The sequence below is a fragment of the Monodelphis domestica genome, chromosome 4 (genome assembly GCF_027887165.1).
Source record: "Monodelphis domestica isolate mMonDom1 chromosome 4, mMonDom1.pri, whole genome shotgun sequence".
Taxonomy (NCBI): Eukaryota; Metazoa; Chordata; class Mammalia; order Didelphimorphia; family Didelphidae; genus Monodelphis; species Monodelphis domestica.
The window spans coordinates 339,839,533-339,863,650 of NC_077230.1; the positions used below are offsets into that span (position 1 = coordinate 339,839,533).

A 24,118-nucleotide genomic window follows, 5' to 3' on the forward strand; every position below is an offset into this window, starting at 1 on the left:
TTTTATCTCTAGAGATTATTAGATTTCTGGTGGGAATTATGAAATAATGTATATGTTCAAATGTATTTCCTTACCCACTAACATTTTCATCTATTTTAGCCTCTCTGAAGTGTGTGAAACTCTTCACCAGACTATCCTTTCCTACTGAATATTTTATCATCTCTGGGTTTTGATGACACTGCTCTCATTTATAATAATAATGAAACAAGAATAATTGCTAGCTTTTATGTAGTACTTTAGAATTTGAAAAGCAAAAAAAATATTTATTCATTTTATCATTAACAAGTCTGGCAATTATGCTGATTTTATAGATGAGGAAAACGAGGCAGACAACAATTAAGTATCTTGCCTAGTCTGAGACAAGTTCTGAACTCTGGTCTTCCTGACTGTGAGTTCAGTGGTCTACTTCTATCTGTTGGACCATTCTCATGCTTCTTTGTTGATTTATTATGCATATAATATCCCTGAACTGTGAATATAGCCCAAGGTTTCATCCTGAGTTTGTTTCTCTTCTTTCTTTATATTCTCACTTCGTGACTTTATTTTCTCCCTTGGATTTAATTACTTTCTCTGTGCAGATGACTCTGGGATCTACATTTAAACAAACCTTGCTTCTCCTGAACTGTAGTCATGCATCTTCCATTGCATATTGGTTATATCAAAACTTGATGTCCTCTAAGCATCTCAAACTCTGCATGTCAAAATTGATCTCACCATCTTTTTAACCCCAACCTATTCCAAACCTTGATATTCCTTTGGAAGGCAGCCTCTGCAATATTTTTGGCTTCTCGTTCTCTCTGATCCCATATATTCCATCAGTTGCCAATTCTTATCATTTCTAGCTCCATAATATTTCTCACATGGCCAGCAGCCTAGTAAAGATCTTTTTTTACCTCTCACCTGGACAGTTGAAATAGCCCCCTAAATGTTCATCCTGCCCTAAGTCCTTCTTTCTCCAGTCTGCCACGTTTGCCAGTGGTTTGCCTAAAATGAAGGTCTGACTGTGATATTCCTCTCATTCAGTAAGCTCCGTTGGTTCCCTATTGTCTTTAGATTCAAATAAGAAGGCCCTCTCCTTAGCTTTTTACTTTTCACAACATGTGTCCAGTCTCCTTTTCTAATCTTATTATTCATGGCTCCAGTACATTTGCTGTGTTTTGCCTTCCCTTTTAATGTTTTTCATGTATGATATTCCGTCTCTAATCTTTATACCTTCATATCTACTGTCTCTCATAGCTAGAATTCCCACCCTCCTTACCTCTGCTACTTAGAATCTCTTGTTTGTTTCACAATTCTGCAAGGACTGTTTCATTGTTATCTTTTGTATCTACATATCCAGCACAAAGGCACCTAAAATTGATCATTTTGATTGATGAATCCGCTTAACAATAATAATAGGCACTTTAGGGCAGGAACTGACTTTTGCCTTTGTATACCCAGAGCTTAGCACAATGCCTGGCACATAGTAAGCATTTAATGTTTACTGACTGACTGATATTAGCCTATTATAATGTGGAAGTTGTTTGATTCATGTAGTTTAGAAATCATAACTTTTTATTGAGAGTGTGTATGCAGTACACATATGTACCAAAAAGGCAGCTTTGTAGCTGGCTCCTAATTCTAAACTAGCTCTACCACTGGGTGGTGTGGTTTCTCTTGTCCTCCATTATTCTAGATTAATGGGATTCTCTTTACTGTATCACATCAGTGGAGAGAAAAGCACCTGAGCCATAGCAGTTGATACCATTAGAAGTGCAGCCTTGATTTCTTAGCTTTGAGGCTCTGGTCACTCCAGCCCTGATCTGGCAGTTTACCATCTCCTAGAAAAATAGGGCCTGTATTTTCTCTCTTTGAATAGTGAAGAATACTTGAGTTTGATGACCTCCAAGCTCCTGCCAGTTTAGAGATCCCATCCTATGTATAGTATTTATTAATTCATCAGCTGGTGTGAAATAACGAATCCCTAGACATCTGCTACTACTGTGCCAGGTTGAGGTTCTTTAGTATACTGAATGGTACTTGAATCCTCTGTTTGTAACATTATTGCATGTAAAAATTTGATACTTTATAATAAAAATGTTAACTTTTAAAAAATTTACTTTTTCCTTTCTGTCCTCTTCGGTTTTTTTTACATCTTTTCTACTTTAATTATATTCTAGCTCAGTTCTTGATTTATCCTTTGCCATGAAGTAGTTCATCACCTTCTAAAAAATTTTATCTTAGTAAAGGGTTTATTTGGATTAAGTTTTCCCCCCGGTCAGGAGAGGTAGTATTTAGTGGTAGGATCAGCCTGTTTACTCTGAAAATAACTCAGATTTTTTTTAAAGTCATTATGCCAGCTCTATCCTGATATAATCTTTAGTCCCTGGTTTTTTCATTGCAACAAAATAATAACTTTGTTTCTACCCCAAACTTTGACAGGCACATTCTGTGTAAAGGATGTCCAACCAACATTATTTTACAAAAAACATTGTTGTTATATGTTCTCATCAATTTCTACTCTTAACATTATGGTCATCTGATTGACCACACATAACATTTTTCTGAATTTATCTACTGTGTTAGACCTTTAGTAAGGTGAGTGCTACTGCCTGATTTCTCACTTACTATAGGCTATCTGTCAAGGTACTTTTGTCATGGAGCCAGTACCTGGGCTATTGGGAAATTTTGCAGCAGCAAGTATATGAAAAGTAAAGAAAGATGTTATGATGTAAGCAAGTACAGAGCCCAAGACAGTCAAGACAGGCAGGAATATAATCAGCAATATTGAGCCTCAATAGCATCTAAGAGAATATCTCTCAAATCTGTAAATCTACAATTTGGCAAACAAGTTTTGAACATCATTTATGTGTTTTTTCACATTCAATGAGTTGTGCTTGCCTCTCTGTACTTTTAAGAGGGGCTAATCCTGGTTTCTTTATTCTTCCAGGGGAGTTGCTGCCTTGGAGAACATTGTTACTGTGTTCTGAATGGAAAGACTCCTTGACACAGCAGCAGTGAATACTGATGGTCCCCTACAGTGTTGTTTCACCTAGTAGCCTCTTATTGTAGAATTAGTTGATTAGTAGGAAGTAAGGGGAGGCATACTTATACTTATTTTTAAAAAGAAAGTATAAGAAAAGAGAAACATAAGTAAAAGAGGAAGTAGATAGAGGAACCCAAAGAATTACTTTTTAAAATGTCAACTTCTTGAAATTATTTTATCTTGCTTTTTGTTCCTGTGACTTGTGAAGTAAATAGAAAGCATAATAATGATTTTAAAAAATGAGTTCAATAAAAAGTTTCTGAAAGAAGAATGACATTTGAAAATATGTCTTTTGTTGCTCTTTTATAATATAACGTCTATGCTATATTCTTGTAACTCACAAAATTGACTTGAAAATTATAATCGAATTGTGCACATTATGTCTGTACTTATCTGTTGTGGTTCATACAAAGTTATACAAAGTCTAAAACAAATATAGTTATTATCTGATATGTACCTGTTCTGTTTCAATGTTCTATCTGATAGATTTTGCTATTTACTTCTATTAACAGAAGAGCCAAGATTTTCTCAGCGGAAAGTGAAAAATTTCTGAGTGATATGTATGCTAAGATTTGTAAGTAACTTGAAAACCTCTCTGTAATTAACCTTTATCTGTTTTTGTAGAGGAGGAATTAAAATCAAAAGATGAGAAAGTGAAAGTGGAGGAACCAGCAAAAGACTCTGAAAATCTTCCTGTACCTCCTATCTCAGAAGAGAATCCTGTGAAAGTTGAGAAACCAGGAGAAAAAGAGCTTGGGAAAACACCAGTCATAGTGAAGCTAGAAAAACCTTTAGAGAATGAGGAGAACAAGATCCCCAAAGAAGAAAATGATTCCTTCAAGGAAAATGTTAAGCCTATTAAAGTGGAGGTTAAGGAATGCAAAGTGGAACCAAAAGATGTTAAAAGTGGCACAGAGAAAATGACTGTTCATGAACCTGAGCGTTTAGAAATTGGTATTAAGCCTCCTCCAGAAATTATAGAGAAATCAACTGAAGAAACGGAAAAATTAAAAAATGACCAGCAAGCAAAGATACCCTTGAAAAAACGTGAGATTAAATTGACTGATGATTTTGATAGCCCAGTCAAGGGACCTTTGTGTAAATCAGTGACTCCAACAAAAGATGCGTTGAAAGAGGAGGTGAAACCTGAGGAGGAGATTTGTAAACGAATTCCCACAATCGTGGCTTTGTGTCCTGAAGGGAAACAGTTAGTCAATGGAGAAGTTAGTGGGGAAAAAACCACTCCAAGAAATAAGACAGAGCAATTAGAAACCAAGCTCTACAATCTAAAGGAAGGGAGCAGTCACCCAGCCAAGGAGAAAAATGGCTTGGTGTTGGACAATGAAGCAGAGTCCTTGATGGGTCTAAATAAAAGCATAAAAGCAAATGAATCTGGGAAAGATGGAGAGGGTACTATTCAGAGAGGGCAAGGACTGGAAGAATCTGGTCCTCCAGAAACAGAAAAAGCTCTTGACCACACTTCAGAAATGGCAGAAGATCTTTCTTTGAAAACAACTTTCTCCTCCACTGAAGCTTGTCCAAAGAAAGTTGAAGAAAAGTCCTCTGCTAAAAATAAGAAGGACAAACGACCTCCACTCTTAGAATGTCTAGAAAAGTTAGAGAAGTCCAAGAAGACTATTCTTGAGAAGGACTCATCAAAACTGAGTCCTATACCTGAAGAAGCTGCAAAGAACATCATAGATTCAGAGAAGATGCCTTGTTCCTCAGAAGCAGCAGAGATCTCTCCAACTTCTTCTATTCCTGATAACCAGGAGAAGACAGCTTCTGAAAAGGATGGATCAAAACCCAATGATGATAGCCAGCACCTGGAAAAAACAGACCCTGAGGTTCTCAAGGAGGAAGTGGAACTTTCCAAGGTTGGAATTGATAAATTAGATAGCAGCCAACCTTGTAAAATAGAAGAAACTTCAGAGACCAAGAAGGGGTCCACCATGCAAAAAAGTAAATTTAAATATAAACTGGTTCCTGAGGAAGAAACCACTGAAACAGAAAATAAGGAAATAACATCCGAAAGGCAGAAAGAAGGAATCAAATTAACAATCAGGATTTCTAGCAGGAAGAAAAAACCTGATCCTCCCCCAAAGGTTCTTGATACTGAGGTAAAGGAAGAGACAGAAAAGGAAGAAGAGAAAGTAACTCCTGGTCGAACTTTAAGAAGGTCACCAAGAATATCTAGACCCACAGCGAAAGTAGCTGAGATACGGGATCAAAAGGCTGATAAAAAACGAGAGGAGGAAGAGAAAGAAGACACATCATCTGTCCAAAAACAAGACAAAAAGGAGAACTCCAGAAAGCCTGACAAGGATGCTAATTCTAAAGTAAACAAGGTAAAACTAATCTCACTATTTTGACTCTAGGAATAGATTAGAAATATTTGAATTTTTGTGTGTTTGATTTTAGGTGATATTTTTTAAAATAGCTATTCTAGAAAATGAAGTTCAATTGAATGTGAGGATCCTGTTCTAAATATTTTAATTTCTATTAGCATGGTAACCTGGATGTTTTTTTTAGGCAATCTCAGAAAGATATTAGTTCTTGGTCATAACAAGGTTTTTACTTACTCTTGAAACCAGAATTTTTCCCAGCTTGTGGTTCAGTGAGTTCCAGGACTAATTAATCCTACTCCACATAAATAAGTGAATAACATTGTTATGATACAAATAGTTAGATAGGTTCCCTCAAAATGTGCTATTGTTTTATAGCCTAGTTTGATTGATTGGATTTTTAAGAGTTTTTTCTCATTTTTACACGTTTGTCCTATTTGTAAAGGGATAGGCATTCATTTTATTTTTTCCTTTATTATAATGACAGAAGGAACATAAAGTAACTCACAAAACAAATATCCTTTTCTTTCTGTTGGAATCCTTTGCTCCATGCTGGTAATCTACAGTGTGGAATATGTACCGTCAAATTAACTATTTTGTTTTTTGTTCTGTGCATAAACAGAACTTTCTTTAATGCCTTTAAATGCCGTGAACTTTGTTGTTTGACAGTTGAAAAGGAACTGGAGTTAATTTGGCCAGAGGAAAATTCTTAAGAGGAACATAACCACGGTCTTCAAATATTTGAACAGCAATCCTATGGAAGAGGGAATAAGACTCTAGAAAGCAGAAATGGGTCAGAATCTAGAGTATATAAGTTACTTTGAGATGAATGTTAGCTCACTCCGAGGAAGGATTTCCTAATTATCAATTAAATAAAATAAACTTTTGTTAAGTACCTAATATGCGCGAAGTACTGATTGCCACAGATCTCCTTACTTTAGATCATGATCAGAGTGATCAAAAATGTTTAAATACAGGTAGGATAGAACATTTTTTTTTACTTAGATATTAAAATTTCCTATAATTTCTCATTCAGAATATTTTAATAAAAACAGGTTGAGAGTCAGTGTTCCATACTCACTGTTGTAAGATAAACATTTTTTATCCTAGGTGAAATCCAAGAACAAAGTCCGGTGGACAGGTTCTCGAACACGTGGTCGGTGGAAATATTCTAGCAATGATGAAAGTGAAGAATCTGAGAGTGAAAAATCTTCTGCTGATTCAGAGGAGGAAGAAGAAAAGGAAACTGAGGAAGCTGTGCCAGCAGATGATGATGAACCGTGCAAGAAATGTGGCCTTCCCAATCATCCTGAACTAGTATGTCCCTACTATAAGTTCATCCTTTTCAAATCACTGGATTGTATCAGCTGTTACTGAGCATCCTGGTTGTAGCATTTGAATTAGACGTTTCTTACTTTTCTATCTTACTCCAAATGGTTTTACAACAACTCTGTGATAGAAATGGAACATCAATTATTAACTAATTGCTCTAGACCTCAGCTTTCTCCTTTGTTTAATAAAGGGATTGAATTAGATAAATGATCTCTTAGCATCCCTTCAGCTCTAGAAATCCTGTGATCCTATTTTTCCCATTTTATAGTTGAAGAAACTGAGGTTCAGGGAAATTAGGTGACTTATCCAGTCACAGAGATAGTAACAGAGAGCCAGCAAGAGAATCCACGCCCTAAGGGTCTAATGTCTTTTTACTAGAACACACTGGCTCAAGGCAAATACACCTCAATTCCCAGGATTGAGAATGAGAATTGTAAATACTTTTGTGACATCATGATTTCTATGTTTACCATCCTAAAAGTTATTTAATAATAGCATTTCTGGCATATGTAAGCCATTTTTGAAGACTTATTGAATCACTAAAAAGTTCTTATTTTTGTAGCCTTACAATAAACTTCCCAAAAAAGCAGAATGAAATAGACATAATACCATATACTCAGAGGAATAGTGATAGATTTTTATAGCATATTTTTTGCTGTTTTACTTTTCCAAAGTGAATGGCCTAGGTCAGGATAACTAGAAACTAATATCTGAATTAGATAAATTATTTGTCTGCCATGGTGAAAAATTCTGAAGAATCTAATGAAGAAGCCTCTTGCTCTGTTTAGGTGATAGAGAGACATATAATTGCCTGGAGTATAGAATACCTGGATGGTACTAAGCTGAGATAAGGCTAGTTAAGACAGACTGTTGCCAACTGATTGGGGGCTTTGGAGACTGCTCGAAGAAGTTAGAATTTATTTGCTGTGAGTCTCATGAGTTTTGAGTGAAAGAAGGATATAACCATATATAAAGATTATTCTGCCAGTAAGTGGAGGAAAAAAATGGATAAAGAAGAAAGAAGAGACAGTAGGATCTGTTCTATGGCTATTACTGTCGTCCTTGTAAAAAGTTATATGAGCCTGTGTTAGAGCAATTCTGATATAAAGAGTGGAGGGCCATGACTACCTAGTCATTATTTTCTAATACATCCTAGTGAACATTCTTGGTGAAGACTTTAAACATCAAACAATAAAGAGATTGCAAATCTAAATCAGGATATTCCAGGAGAGAATTTTGTTATGTTAACAATATAGGCAGTATACTATTATTATTTATGTCTTCAAATAAAATTTGGGTATTTTTCTAGGTTCAACTTGAGATATTTATTTCAGTATTGTAAACTTAATTTATGTAGAAGCAGCAGTAATAATAATATATTTTCCATGATAAGGTATATTTGAGAAATCAATCTGAAGATGGATTCCAGTATCTTTTGTCCAATGTCTTTATGTCTCTGTGGTTGATGATAAGTAGATCATAAAAGCTCACGGTACCTTTATCCTCTTGGAAATTTGGTATTCTCTTATCAAGTATTTAGCTTCCTATAGGGAAGTGGCTGCAGCCCTGAGATTAGAATCCATGCATTTCTTCTTTTTTTAAGCCCATGCCTTATATCTTAGAATTGATACTAAGTATTGATTATAAGACAAGAGCAGCAAGAGGTAGGCATTTGGTGTTAAGTGACTTGCCCAGGGTCCCACAGCTAAGATATATCTAAGGCCAGATTTGAACCCAATACCTCATACTTTTCATACTGGGCAGATGATCATTGTCATAGTAAGTTTTAAGTGCTCATTATGTTCTAGGCACTTTACATAACAGTGACAGAAACAAAGCAATCTTTGCTATCAACATGGAACCCAGAAAAGTAAGACAGACAGACAGACAGACAGACAGACAGACAGACAGACAGACAGACAGACAGAGAGAATGAGAACATATATACACATATACATATATATTAGGAAGTGGGGAATAGCAACCAGTAGAACCAGAATAGATCTCTTATAGGAGGCACCCCAGGAATGGATTTTCATACACAGGAGGACAGAGTATAGATCCAACAAATGCATTTGAGAAAGTGTGTGGAGATACAAGATGATAGTTTGTTTTGTTTTGTTTTGAAACCCTTACCTTCAATATTAGAATCAATACTGTGTATTGGCTCCGAGGCAGAAGAGTAGAAAGGACTAGGCAATGGGGGTTAAGTGCTTGCCCAGAGTCACACAACCAGGAAGTGTCTGAGGCCAAATTTGAACACAGGACCTCCCATCTCTAGGCCTGGCTCTCTATTCCCTGAGCCACCTCGCTGCCTCCAAGATGATATTTTTTAAAAATGCAAAGAAGGCTAAGAAAAGACTGAATTTAGCAGTTTAAAGAGAACAGTTTCCATCAGAATGATTGAGAAAGGTAGATTGAAGATTTTTGCAAGAGTGACAAGTCAAGGACAAAAAACATTAAGTTCCTACTATGTGTCTTAGCTCTGTGCTAAGAATTAAAGAGGCAAGAATTTGTTTTTTGGCTTTTTGAGTTCCCACTAAACATTGTATGTACATGGCATCCTTTTCATTTGTCAGGAGTACACCTGGAGCAGTAATTTTAGAGACTGCATGCTATGTCCTGCCCCCTATTCCACCCTAACCCCCTCCCCTTTACCCCACACAGAGGAGGGGAAAAGCACTCCCATTGGACTGAGTGGTGGATGATGTGAAAAATTGTCATCAGGCACAGTGGAGAGGGGGAGGGGAACAACTCTACCTGATTCCCTCTGCCTTTCTAGTAACAAAATCTGGCAGGCAACAGTGTGCATGCCCATAGAGTGATTTCTGCATGCCCTCTCTGAAGAATAATAAAATCCTTGAGTATTTGTTCCTGGTGTAGCACTTTGGACTCCTGCCCTCTTTTTCTCTATACATGAGGGACAAAGATGGAGAAATGTTCACCAAAAAAATTCTTATGATAACATAATATGTATTTTATCTTTAGGCAACCATCCACATGATAAGAAGTCCCTGGTTCAAGTTCTACCTCCCAAGCTTATTTTGTGATCTTAGACAGGGCATGTTACTTCTCTGGACCCCATTTTCTTCATCATTAAAATGATCTTGGACTTGAAGTCCTCCTGAGATCCTTTGCAGTACTCAAACATTTAATTAGCTCTTCCTTTCTGCCTTGGGCTAGAACTATAAACAAAGCAAAAAAGAATACAAGGAGCTTGTATTCTAGTCAGGCCTGCAAAAGGGTTTTTTTATATTATCTATTTGATCCTTACATTCTCAATGCTACCAACATAATTAGAATCAAGTACATTAGCAATAAAGAGACTATTTATTAACTGTAGTCAGTGAAATGGGGAGCCCACAAACTGAACTCACAAAGTGGTATACTCCAAAAGTTTATCTGTGCTTTTCTGTTTCTAAAGCAATGTCACATATATAATATTTTATGTAATGCAATCATCATGACCTATTAGATAATCAGAGCAGATATCCTTAGATAAAAATCACATTAGCACTTTGAATCTCACTTTTACAGATGAGTAAACTGAGGCTTAGAAAGACTTAAGTAACTTAATTAAGAGAGAGTTAACTAACCCATAAATTTAGAAGGTTACTCCTGTAATGAGTACTCAGTAGTGAAGCTTCGGTGTGGCCAACTTAATTTTCCATCAAAATAAACAAATTACAAAGTAAATGAAGTTTTTGCCATCAGTGCTCATCAGGGATGTAAGGGGGGGGGAAAGAGGTTATTTTTTAAAGGGTTGGACTAGATTATTTAAGAGTGTGGTCACCAGTAATTTATATTAATTCCAAAAAGATTTATTTACAAAATGTAGAAAGAGTGAAGTAAGAAAATCAGAGAGAGGCTAGAGTAAGGGATCTAAGCACTAAGTAGTTTACTCCTGAGCAGGGAGAGTTAGTCCTTGGGCCTCGTCAAAGCTGAGGACCCAGGGAAATCTCTCTCAAGTGGTAAGTCTCTCCTGAGGCTAGTTTTCTCAGAAAAATCCAGCAGTTAAGAGTTGGCCTTTTACTCACCACATGTCAGTTCAAAGGAAGAGGTTTTAGAACAGCCTCATCAGGAACATGGTCTTGGGACCAGCCTCCACTCCAAAGAAAGAAGAACTATCTCGAGTCTCCACTTTCAAAGAATGAAGAACTGTCTCTCACAGGAAGTGACAGCTCCTTTTAAAGATGCTTCTCTTGTGTCACTTCCTGTGTCTTCCCTTAATTTTACATCTACCAATCACAGTTGAAGCTTTGTTTTAAAACTGCCCAGGGGCAGTTAGGTTAATTCTGATTCATTACCCACTATTACACACATGGATCACAGACCTCCCACTTACTGATTAAGTGGGATGTTTACACTTTTGGTGATTTGGTGATTAAATCTAAAAATAGGCAGGGGTTACAATTTTAATCCTCCCAATGAGGGGAGAGTTAATTTTAATCTTCACAGGGATTAATCATTACTTGTCTTGAACCTCTTTCTTGATTTTAAAACATGAATTATAATACTTTGATTATTGTGAAGAAAGTATTTTTTGTAAACTGTACCACTCTATAAATAAGAACTTCATTCCCAACCTGAGATTTAAGGGGGGAAAAAGGCATTGGAAGAGTATTGAGATGGAACCCTGTGGTGAAAATCAGTTGTCCTGAGGGCCAAACTATTTGAATTAAAGCCCTTGTTCTACCAAAAACTTGTCATATAACCCTGAGCAGGTCATTTTCCCTATCAAAGTCTGTTTCATTGTATGTAAAAAATTGGGAGTACAGGGAATTCAGATAGATCATTTCAGAGGTCCCTCCAAGCTATAGCTCTATGCTTTTATCTTTTCTAAAAATGGAGTAATTTACTCTTTATCATAGAATTATATAACAATAATCTTTTTTATTTCCAGATTCTTTTGTGTGATTCATGTGACAGTGGATACCATACAGCCTGCCTTCGTCCCCCTTTGATGATAATTCCTGATGGAGAGTGGTTTTGTCCCCCTTGCCAACACGTATGATGACCTTTGTTATTACTACCTAGTCAGTGTTTTTAGATTTAAATGAATAATATTTGGCATTAATATGGCATCTTTTATCTTTAGAATATAAACACTGTTTGTAATTTATACAGATTTCCCTACTCATAAAAACTGAATTATCAAAAATTATAATAACACCCTTAAGAAGCTATTTTTTTCTGAAGCATCCCTCCCTTTCCCCATACCCTATCCATTTATTTATCCCTCTTCATTTTGGCTTTATTTTGATTCATATTTGCCTCATACATACCTGCCTACTCCAACTTTGAATTGATGCAAGTAAATATTTTAGTTTTCATCTTGCTTAACAATATTGTTGTGTTTTTTGTTCTGAGATATAAAAATGTCACTTTCTATAGATGCTTACCCAAATGAATTCCGTTGCAATACTGAAGGAATGGGATATAGGACTTTGTGTGGAGTCCAAACTATTCTCACCAAGTATAATATATTCTGTATATAATTATTTCACTAAGAAATACAAAAAGCTTGTTAGCTTTGTTTTATAAACAAATTATAAACAATGAACATTTTATATTTCTCAGTGAAATAAAGTTGCCACATCTAGGTGAATCCTTATCAGTTGTATGGATTAGTTCTGTTTTAACTTAGTTATCCATTTTTTTTCCCTATGGTATTTAAGGTTTTCTTTTCTTTATCTCCTTTTCTACACATGTTGGCCAGATACCGCTCCAGTATGAATCCCTGCCAACAGCCTAAACAAGAAGTATGTGTCCCTTCATAACTGATCATTATATATTATCCTTAAGATCAATTCACTTCAGAGATGGGAGAGCTCAGGTTGAGTCTAGTGCAGTTCTGGTCCTTTAGTTTATCTGTCTCCAAACAGAAATATTTACTATTCTCATGGAACATGAAGCCCTTTATTAGCTCCTGTGTCATAAACATCATTTAACTTAAAAATGTCAGATTACTTGGCTAGTGTATTTTGCTCATATAGAAAATTGACACTATCTATTTTTCCTTATAGAAACTTCTCTGCGAAAAACTAGAGGAGCAATTGCAGGATTTGGATGTTGCCTTGAAAAAGAAGGAGCGCGCTGAACGCAGGTACCAAAGATTGTATAGGGATATTCATGTTGATTCAATCTCATTATGTCTTAGAAGTTTAAAATCAGTTAGAGGGTCCACTATATATCCAAAATGTGGGGGAAAGAGGAAAATGGATGAATAAGTAGATATGTAGGCAGCCTTTAAATAGAAGACCTAAAATGAGATTCTTTGAAAGATAAAATTATAACTAAATAATTATAATGTAAAGTTCACTGTGGTTTCATAAAGGTGGCCATAAGTTGTTTAATGATTATTCTAATAATACATAAACTCTGGCATGTCCTGCCAGGCTGGAAAAATGTCAGATGCAGTCATGGCAATGGGCTAATTCTAATTGTATCCAAGGAAGCATATCACTAATAAGTTGATCAGTTGGTACAGAATTCTTTGGATAGGGTAACCCATGAAACAAAGAACAGTAGAAAACGGCCCCCCGATCCTTCCACTTGTGTTGCTTCAATGATGGTAGCAGAATATAAGAAAACAGGTCAGAAAATACTGTTAGTCCTCACTAGATGTAAGGTCCAGTGACTATTGTGTAGTCACAATATTAGAATAGTCTTTCTATATTAAATTAACATATACTATGATGCCTCATTACTTCAGTATGAAAGTGGGCATAGGAGAGGACAGCAAAAACTATATTGGGAAATTTGATCAATATGGAGAGACAAAAGTCTAAACTTGTAGATATAAGCTCATATTTGTAATTACAAACATTTGAAAAATAATCAGAAGATACCAGACATGTTGCACAGCAAAGAACATGACAGGAAATGAAATTAATTTTATCTTCATTATTGATTTGGGAGTCATTTCTGAATTATCTATAGGTCACTGATTTATTAGAATAAAGATCAAAATTAATAGAAAACTAGAAGAAAGAATAATGAGAAAAAGATCTAACCTGGTTTAATTAAAGTCTAATCTAAAATAAAAATTATTAATATAAATAAGTTTTCATAATGAGAAGACCACACAACCTAAAAATCTCTGTTATTCAGCAAACATTTAACCTGGAATGGCAGCTAAAGACAGCACTGGCTCAGAATACAAACTCATTTATAAAAAAAATCTAAGGGAGAAGGATAGTGGAACATTATGAATCTGATACAACAGTGAGAAACAGTGGAGGGGAAAAAACAATGTAAAGAAAACAAAATCCTAAGGATATCGAAAGATGAAAATGGAAGGACAAGACATGGGAAAGATGTGTAAATATCTTCACCATCAGGGACAATGGAGCCACCACATTTGGATTCCAACATCAGAGGACTACATGTGCTTTTAGAGTAAGTGGAATGACATTGAAGAAAACTAATATGAGAAAAACTGGACTTGACCAAGTATATACAAAGGAGGCCTGTGCTGGAGATTGACACAGTGAGTTGAACTCTGAATTGAATGGGAAGACAACAAGCAGGATTAAACTTTGGGAAATTGTAATATTCATAGGATCACAGACTTAGAACTAGGAAAAACCTTATAGAAGTCATTGAGTTTAATCCCTTCACTTCATTAGCTAATTAAATTAGGGTCCAAAGAGGTTAAACAACTTGCCTAGGGTCACACAGTTGATAAGTGTTTGAGGTGAGATTCAAGCACAATTCTTCACTCTACATTTAATATTCTAGCCACTTTTCCAACCCCATTAGTTTCCCTAAACAAAAACCCATCTCTTTACTCTCAGTACTTTGCTGCTTACAATATGTGTGGCTGCAATTCATGGCACTGAAGTTTCTGAAGAATTGAGACTGGAGATTATCCAAAATGCAACAGAGAAATCCACGTATATGATGTCTAAGCAAGTTATGATACATTCTAATCAAGGACTCATAAAGGGGAATTAGCATAAATGAGGTAATGTGGTCAGAGTGCCATCCTGCTTGCTCTTTTGGTATCCTCACAATGTCAAGAGACAAAAATCCAGCAAAATCATTAACACCTATAGTCAAAGTAAACTTTACTGGAGAACATGGATGAAACTCACTGAGGATGAACATGCATTAAATGGATTGCATCATTGGATAAAATATAAAGATCCTTTGGCAAATTAGAATATAATTATGTAAAGTATTTTAATTATATGTAATAAAACAAATCTTTTTACATTTACTTCAGTTCAAATAATAATGTTTCATAATGTTTATCATAGCTGTTTAAATGTTATTTTTGTTGGCATCTTTTACTGAAAGGCAATCATAAGCCATTTTTCTTTTATACAAGCCAGCTATAAGGAGAAAACTTATATACAGACCATTACTGTCTGTGTCTCACCAACGTGAAATTTTTTTTATAGCAATATAAGATACATATACACAGTATAGCCTATAGATCCTATGTTGGGCCTATCTCCTTTTACCTTGACATCTTATATTTATTTATTCCTGCCTGGTTCTGGTTTTGTTCCTTTATAATCTTTAATTGGATCAAAGAAGTTTCTATTATATGAGCCATTTTTTTTTTCAGTGTAGCTTATGGTCAGTGTAGCTGACAGTGTCTTTTTGCAGTATTTATGCTTTGGAAAGTACATACACTGCTATGCTTGCTATATCTTTAAAGTCTGCTGTCATCACTAAGGAGATATAAAATTTTCCTATTACTGCCCTTAATTTAGATACATAGTCTTTGCCAGCAGGGGGAAGCAAAGGATATAAGATTTCTGAAGACGCAATACTGTAAATTACAGGGCAGCAGGTTAGGTTTCTAACAATTGTATTGGAGAAAAATGGAATGAATCATAACATAATGACTCTCCATCATTGGAGGTCATAAGATTTAGAGATGAAGGGAACACTAGAGATTATGTAGTCAAACTCCCTCCTTTTACAAATTAGAAAACTAAGGCTTTGTTGCATGACTAACTCAAATTCACATAGACTCTTTAGCAAATCTAGTATTGGAACTAGGATTTCTGCCTCCACGTTTAATAATCATTATCAATAATAAAAATAATAATAACTAATATTTGTTTCATGTCTACTATGTGCCAGGTACTCTGCTACATTTAGATATTATTATCCCACTTGATCCTCACAATAACCCTGGGAAGTAGGTGCTATTATTATCCTCATGTTACAGTTAAGAAAATTAAGGCAATCAGGTTAAATGACTTGCTTAGATTCACACAGTAAGTATCTGAGGCTGGTTTGAAAGTCAAGTCTTCCTAATTCCAGGGTTGGTGTTCTTTCTACTGTGTCACCTAGCTGCCACTAGGTGTTTTAGTATTCTTTTTATTATACTACAATGCTTTTTCAAATGGAGACTGGATGACCAGTTGTCTGGACAGTTGTAAAACTGATATACATAGGAAAAGATTTGGCCCTTTTGTTCTGTATGGATTCAGAAGACAAAACCTGGACCACTACAGTTAATGTTTCAGATAAGAATTGGACTTGATAGCCATTGAAGAACCTTACAATAAATTTAAGATTTCTACAACTTAATTTTTTCACTGTTGTTAGTCTTATAAAATTACAACTTAGCCTTCAGTAAATAAAGAGATAATTTGGTGTGATTGAAAAAAACCCTAGATACTGTCAGGAAATGTGGAGTCTCATCTCAAACCTGAGACTTAACTCTTTATGTTAACTCGGGCTGGTTCTATAAGGTATCTGAAAGTTTTAAATTTCTTTTAATCTCTTATTAATGTGTGATCCTTTCTGGGCCTTTATACCTAATTTATAAAATGAGCTGATTGGGTTAATGAACTCTAAAATCCTCCATCATACTAAAAATTCAATAAATATCTGATATGGCAGTTGAAGGTACATAAATTAAGATAGAAGACAGTAGGACCAAGGATTGACCTTTGGGGAAATGTCCACATTCACTGAAACAGCTGGACATAGTGCCTAGAAAGCCATCTTCATCAAGAAGACTCAAGATCAGTCCTGTGTTTTAAATAGGTAAAAGAAAATCAAATAGTATTCTTGCTCAGTCAATATGATAGACAATGTATAATTGCTGATTTGGTCTTAGTCATTAGTATAAAGTTAATAGTTTTTGTATTAGTAGCTTTTGCATAACTCAGATAGTATTTACAAACATTTATTAAGGTAATTTCATTTTATTGCTTTCTTTTTAAGGAAAGAGCGATTGGTATATGTGGGTATCAGTATTGAGAACATCATCCCTCCTCAGGTAAGTTGATATATTTCTAATATAAAATAAAAGCTTTGATAACTTACCTACAAATCAATCTACCAGAATATAGCATGAAAGTTATTTTAACAATGCAGAATGCTAAGAACCAAACTTTCAGCATTTAATAGCCATTAATAAAAACAAGAAAAATGTCATTTATCAAAAAACTGTAAAACATCAGTGGTGTGAACCTAGTTAAGAGAAAACAACTACATTTTAAGTTTTCTGTTGTATACTTAGCTGTTACTTCACCAAATTATGTTCTTTTCCAGAAAATTAGATCATAATCTTTATTAAGATTCTAAATAAAGTTAATTTGGGAAATACAATCAACATTATCTGCCTTATGTAATCTCTTCATTTGGTTAATATTTATGTTACATTCATTCTGTGTCAGGATTTATTTCCTTATCTTTGCCTAACTTCCCTGACTCCCTTCAAGTCCCAAGTAAAATCCCACCTTCTTACAGAAAGACTTCCCTGGTTCCTCTAAAATTAATCTGTTGGTTATTTTCATTTTATATGGTATATACTTTGTACATAGTTGTTATGTTATGACCTTCTTTTTGCCCCTCTTTGTGTGTATCCTCAGTACTTAGCCCATAGAAGGCACTTAAATACTTGTTGACTTTACTTATTAAGTGACTATTATATATAAAGTACTGTACTGAGCACTGAAGGAGATACAAAGTTTGGATAAGTTATAATCCTTGTTTTTTCATATCCTTGGATAATTTGTCAGTTGGGGAATGACTCATATTCTTAAAAATTTGAATCAGTGCTTCCTATATCTTAGAAGTGAGACCTTTATCAGAGAAACATCAAAGATTTCCCCCAGTTACCTAAGACATAGTATAAGCTCACTTATTGAAGATTCTTAATTTTTTCTAGTTAAATGGAAGCTATTCTGGAATTCAGTTTGATTAGTTGCTTATATCTGTAAATTTTTTTAAAACTTGGTATAATGTGAAAAAGCAGCATGGTCTTTCCAAATTTCATTGCAGTTAATTTCAGTTGTTGCAGTGTATTTCTAGTTCTTTTCAAGCAAGTATGTATACAAAAAATGATGAATTCAGATGTATAATGACTTGAAAATATCTGCCTCACTTGGTCAGTGGTTTTCTATGTCATTTGTATTTAGTATTGCCACTAAGACTTTGTAGTTCAAATTGCATACTTAAACAGTGTTTAGGAATCTTATAATTTTTTTTGCAGTTTCCATTAACATTTGCCTCTAATATCCCAACATGACTTAGAGGCAATATCGGTTTCTCAAAGACTAAGCCTACATATCCCAAATTTCTGAAAAATTTACCAAGCAGGAATGGCTTCAGTGATGGATTATCTATTATCTGAGGACTAGGCTGGCCTGGTTAAGTTAAATAAAAGTTAATTATATTGTTAGCTACCAAGAGTTAAATTATTTTGATCAAAGCAACTTATGAATAGTTTTTTCTCCTAAGGCACAGAAGGAGATTTTAGCCTGCTTCTATTAAAAGATGTGTGCCCCCAGAAGCATGGTCTAGTTGAAGTCAGAAGAAATACATATACCAGATCTCACACTGGTTTCATTTTGGGGGAAGTGTCAGAACCCTGTTAAAGCTGTAAGTAAAATTTGTTTGACATGTGCATTAATCTACCTAATGAATATTTTATTAAAACAGGAACCAGAATTAACCGATGATCATGAAGAAAAGAAGAAAGATTCCAAAAAATCCAAAACACATGTTCTTGAAAGGAGGTCGACAAGAACAAGGAAGTGTATAAGTTATAGGTAGGACATTTGTTTCCATGATTACAATGCAGGGGAGGGGGAAGGCTTTTTAGAATTACAGAATCAGGTCAGTGTGATTCCACATAAGATAATCAGAATTGTATTTTTATCCATTATTAGGCATAGTAGTGTAATAGAATGTTAGGTTTGGAAGTGATCTTGTAAGTCATTTATTCTAACTCCATCATTTTATGAAAAAAAAGAGAGTTGAGGCTCTCAGAGATTAAGTGACTTGACCTTGGTCAGTCATCCTGGTAGTAGCCACACCCAGATAAAAACTTTTGTTCTGCTGATCTCAAGTTCCTTGTGCTTTGCACTAGTCTACCAAAAACCCTAAAGGATTTACTTGCTGGTTATCTTGGAGAAGATGCCATGATTCTTTGCATTTAAGACCTATAAGATTAAAAGCAGGCTGTTTTTGTCGAACATTCAGTAGTATGGTTCCTTGTACTTTTATTTCACAGACTTCATCACTGATCAGGGAATGAGAATCACAGAATTTCAGCATTAGAAGGCCAATTAGTACAACCTACACCTGAATATGAATCCCTTGAATATGGTAGGCCATTCTGGAAAGCAATTTGGAACTATGCCCCAAAAGTTACTAAACTATGCAAGTCCTTTGACCCAGCAATACTACTACATAAGAGAAAGAAGGAGATAAAGGTCCTGTATGTACAATATGCCCAAAAAGTGATCTCTCACATTCTGTTTGAGGACCTCTGCTAAAGGAAAACTCAATTCTCCTAAGGCACTACATTCCATTTTGTACATTTCTAATTATTACTAAGACTTTACTAACATGAAGCCTAAATTTGCCATTAGGAGCAAGCAGAACAAGACCCATGATACTGGCACATGAATATCTTTTAAAATCTTGTAGACAGTTGACATATCCCTAAAATCTTCCTTCTCCAGACCTATCCTAACTTCCTTCAGCCGATCTGCGTGTGCTTTCAGGGAGTGTGGTATAGTGGAAGAAGCCTAAATTTCCAATCCTTCATTATGCCTCTTGGCATAATCTATAATCTACACACACTTATCTATGTGTGTAACATGGACTTCTTGGTGAGGAGTCCATGTTGATTTTGTGGAATTATTTAAGAGAAATTGATTGTGCTATTTATCTTCTCAAACTTGCTTATATTTCCACTAGAAACTTCCACTGCTTTAGGAATCCAAAGATATAGAGAAAAAAACTCTTGCTAAAGCAGCTGGCTTTTCTGGTTTGGTGCTGTCCCTACCAGGATCTCAGATATAGTACCTACTGTCTGATAGAAAGCACCAAAGGCTTCAATGCCAAGTGCATGTTTGATATCTTCTTGGTATATGTCATCTTCAATAACTCTGGTATGCAGCTAAAGATCTGTGGCCATGTGTAAGTTCACTATTGTCCCTAGTTCCTAACATACTGCTTATACTCTGGTGTCATATCCACATCCCACCTGCCACCATTTCTCAACAAATGCTCCTTTATGTTAATTCTATTTACTTGTATCACCCAGTCCAAATCCCTATTATAGCTGTCATCTTACATGTATCCAGATTACTTTACCTCCTTTATTCAGGAATTTAGTACCTAGTAGTTTTCTTACTTGCCCAATCCCTTTCCTCATATACCGAGCAGCTAAAATGTATATAATCTTCTAGCTATTCCCTCATCTCTCATAACCTCCATCCTCCTCATAGCCATCCTCAAGAATAGTATAGGACTCAGCATCCCATGTACCTGTGTAATCTCCATGATTTTGAACCATGAAATTCTCCTCACTGTTTATAATCTCTTATAAGAGTATTCTCTCTTTCTGACACTTCCTAGGCCTATTTTTTACATTACTTCCCTTCCCACTTGTTAACAGCATAGCCAAATTTTACCTCTATATTTGATGCAACTGCACGCCATCTCCTATCTATGTACCTTTGCACTAGCTGTGCCCAATGTCAATTAAATAGTCAACATACATTTATTAAGTGCCTGCTATCTGCCAGGGCACGAAGAAAGGGGACAAGGAATATCCATGCCCCTTACCTCTATTTCAGAACTGCCCTTCCTTAAAGATGCTGCTCAAGCATCTTGAGCATTTTTGTGATATTCTTCTTCACACACACACACACACAAAACTATCCTTCCTCCCTAAGCACCTTGAATTTATTTTTTATTTTTATCTGTTTCTTTATCTTTTTTCCTACATATACTTATGTATGTATTTGTTATCTGGGCAACTAGGTAGTGCAATAGATAAAATGCTGCAGTCCAAAAGACCTGAGTTGAAATCTGGTTTTAGACATTTACTAGCTATGTGTCCCTGGGCGAGTTATTTAACTTCTGTTTGCCTCAATTACCTAATCTGTAAAATGGGGATAATAACAACACCTACCTCCCAGGGTTATTGTGAAGAGCAAATGAGTTCATAGTTGTAAAGTGCTTAGTACAGCACCTGGCACATAGTAAGCACTATAGAAATATTAGTTGTTTTTATCTCCTCCAGTAGATTGTAAGCTTCTTTGATTAAAAATTATTTCGTTATTTTATTTGCTCCTCAGGTGCCTAGCATAGTTACTAAAATATAGCAGGCACTCAATGAATGATTACTGGTAAAAAAAAAATGCTTACTGGTAGATTATTTTTTCATCCTTACTATTGTTTCAGTTTATCTCATCTCTATATTAGCCCAAGTCCATTATCCTCATTCTCTTCACTCTTTCACAGTTAACAAGTCCATTCATTCCCTATGCTACCATTTACTCTCAACAATCACCTCCATCCACGGTCAGTCTTCTGTATCTCTCCATTTGCTTAATATTCCTAATGGAGTTCATGCTTCTGCACTGAGCCTACAACCAGTTCATATTTTCTTATCTCTGCCAGGCCTCAATCCTTTCATTCTTCTCATTTCCTTCTGTGTCCTCCACCAACCATCCCTTTTAACTCCCCCCCCCCACCCCCGAAAAAAAAAGTTTAAGAGAGAAGAGAAAAAATTATGAAGTTTAATAAGTTATATACAGTGTTACATATATTCACAGACCCTACAGCCATTGCAAAGGAATTGGAAGAAAGTGTCTTCTCATATTTCTGCTTTAGGGTCAAACTTATTCTTTTTAATTTTGCAGCATTCATTTTCAATTCTTTTATGGTTATTCTTTCCATTTCCAGTGTTGTAACCATTATGTATATTTTCCTGACTTTCCCTAATATACTTTGCATCAATTCATGTGAGTATTTCCATTTAATGGAAAGGAATATTCTGTTACATTTATGCATCACAATCAGTGGACATCTACTCTCTTTCTAATTCTTTGTTAACAAAGAAAGTGCCCCTATAAATATTTTGGTGTATAATAAACCTTTCTTTTTATTAGTAACTCCTTTGGAGTATATACTTAGTCTTAGAATCCCTGGGTCAAAGCATATGGACATTTTAGTCACTTTTTTCACATAATTCCAAATTACTTCCTAAATGATTGTGCTAATTTACAGCTCCACCAAAAATGCAATCATGTTCCTATCTTTTTACATTCCCTACCATACTAACTCCTATAGACTTTAACTTTTTTCATCTTTGACAATTTGCTAGGTGTAAGGTAAGACCTTTAGGGTTCCTTGCTTTGTGTTTCTCTTATAAATGGAACATTCTCTCATGTGGTTTTTAATAGTTTGCAATTCTTCTGAGAACTGTTTGTTTATGTCCTTTTATCACTTCTCTATTGGGGAATGGCTTTTGTTTTTGTGTATTTCTCTTTGTTGTCTATATATCTTAGATACCAAACCCTTATCCAAGAAATTTGGTACACAGATTTTTTCCCAGGCGATGGCTTCCCTTCTTATCCTAGGTGCATTAGTTTTTCGCGTGCACAAAAGCTTTTCAATTTCAGGTAATCAAAATTATCTCTCTTATCCTTTGTAATGATCTCCATTCCTTATTTGGTTAAGAATTCATCTCCTTCCCATAGCTATGAAAGATATATATGATGTTCTTTTTTATGGTATGATCTTGAATATTCAGGTCATTTCTCCATTTTGAATTGATATGCTTTTACATGTTCACTAGAGCCTAATTTTTTGCCAGACTGCCTTACAGCTTTCCCAGAAATTCTTAACAAATATGGACACATTCTTTTAATAATTTAAACTTTTAGGTTTATTGAACAGTTGTTTATTGCTGTTCCATTATTTCTAATTTTCCCTTGTTTAGTTTGTCTCATATTTTTCTGTTTTTAACCAGTACTAAATAGTTTTCAGTGAATCCTGCTCTATAATATAGTCTGAGGTCTGAAAGCACTATTCTTTCTTCATTCCTACATGTTTTTCATTATTTCCCTTGATATGCCAGATCTTTTTCTCCAAGTGAATTTTGTAACATTTTATTTAGTTCCTTAAGGAGATCCCTTTGGAAGTTTCAGTAGTATTGCTCTAAGTCTGTAATTTAACTTTGGAATGTTGTCATTTAGTCCTCAGAAGAGAAAGTATATCCCTAAAAACATATATTAGCAAAGTAGAAAAAAGAGAGTATTAATGAACTGAATATATATTTACAAATTCAGAACCTAATAAATAAACCAAAAGTAAGCAAAAATGAATTTATCTTGAAATTTTGAAGATAAATAGATACATTAGAAAATAATTAAAAGGTTTGAAAATGATCAACAAAAAAAAAACAAACCTGATTCTTTGGAAAACTAACAAAAGTTATAAATCTTTAGCCAACCTGATTCAGTCAGTCAATTAACAGGCATTTTTTTTTTAAACTGCTTCTGTTTTCCAGACACTATACATCCTTAGGTACTAGGATAAAGAACAACTACAGAGAAAGAAATCATCTCTTTTCCTAATGAGTTTACATTCTAACTGGAATGATATATAGATATGCATGTATGTATATGTATACACATGCACATACACTTATCATTTATGCATGTATATATTTATCACCTATGCATATCTATATCACTTATGTGTATGTATATATATACATAAGTGATAAATATAGATAAGGAGATATATATGTATATATATCTCCTTATCTCTCCTTAGAATGTAAGCTCATTCTTACTTACAGAGGATATTTTTATATGTAAAATATATACAACATACAGTCCATCCCTCACTATGTTGTGGTTCACTTATTTCAGCTTCACTGTATTGCAGGTTTTTAAAAAATATATATCTAATTCTGTATTGCTGAGTTACACTTATCACAACACACTACTGGCTAATGGAATGAAAGGCGACCATCCACAGCACTGTGTTCTGTATCCTGGGCGCTAACTGGCTCAGTGACTGTAGGTTAATAAGTGTGGGAAAGGTTTATAAAGCTTTAAAATATATATAAATAATAAAATAAATATAATGCCACTACTTCACAGATTTTCACCTATTGCTGGGTTCT

At 34.9% G+C, this 24,118-nt stretch overlaps 1 protein-coding gene across 2 annotated transcripts in view; it reads left to right on the forward strand.

Moving 5' to 3' along the window:
* RSF1 (remodeling and spacing factor 1) overlaps positions 1–24,118 on the forward strand; it is a 136,947-nt gene that overhangs the window by 86,810 nt on the left and 26,019 nt on the right. For both annotated transcript variants that reach the window (XM_007490898.3, XM_007490899.3), the window contains exons 6-11: positions 3,650–5,373; positions 6,481–6,687; positions 11,606–11,710; positions 12,729–12,808; positions 16,900–16,954; positions 18,622–18,731. In XM_007490898.3, the coding sequence (XP_007490960.1) occupies positions 3,650–5,373; positions 6,481–6,687; positions 11,606–11,710; positions 12,729–12,808; positions 16,900–16,954; positions 18,622–18,731 (2,281 nt within the window). The remainder of the gene's footprint in view (positions 1–3,649; positions 5,374–6,480; positions 6,688–11,605; positions 11,711–12,728; positions 12,809–16,899; positions 16,955–18,621; positions 18,732–24,118) is intronic.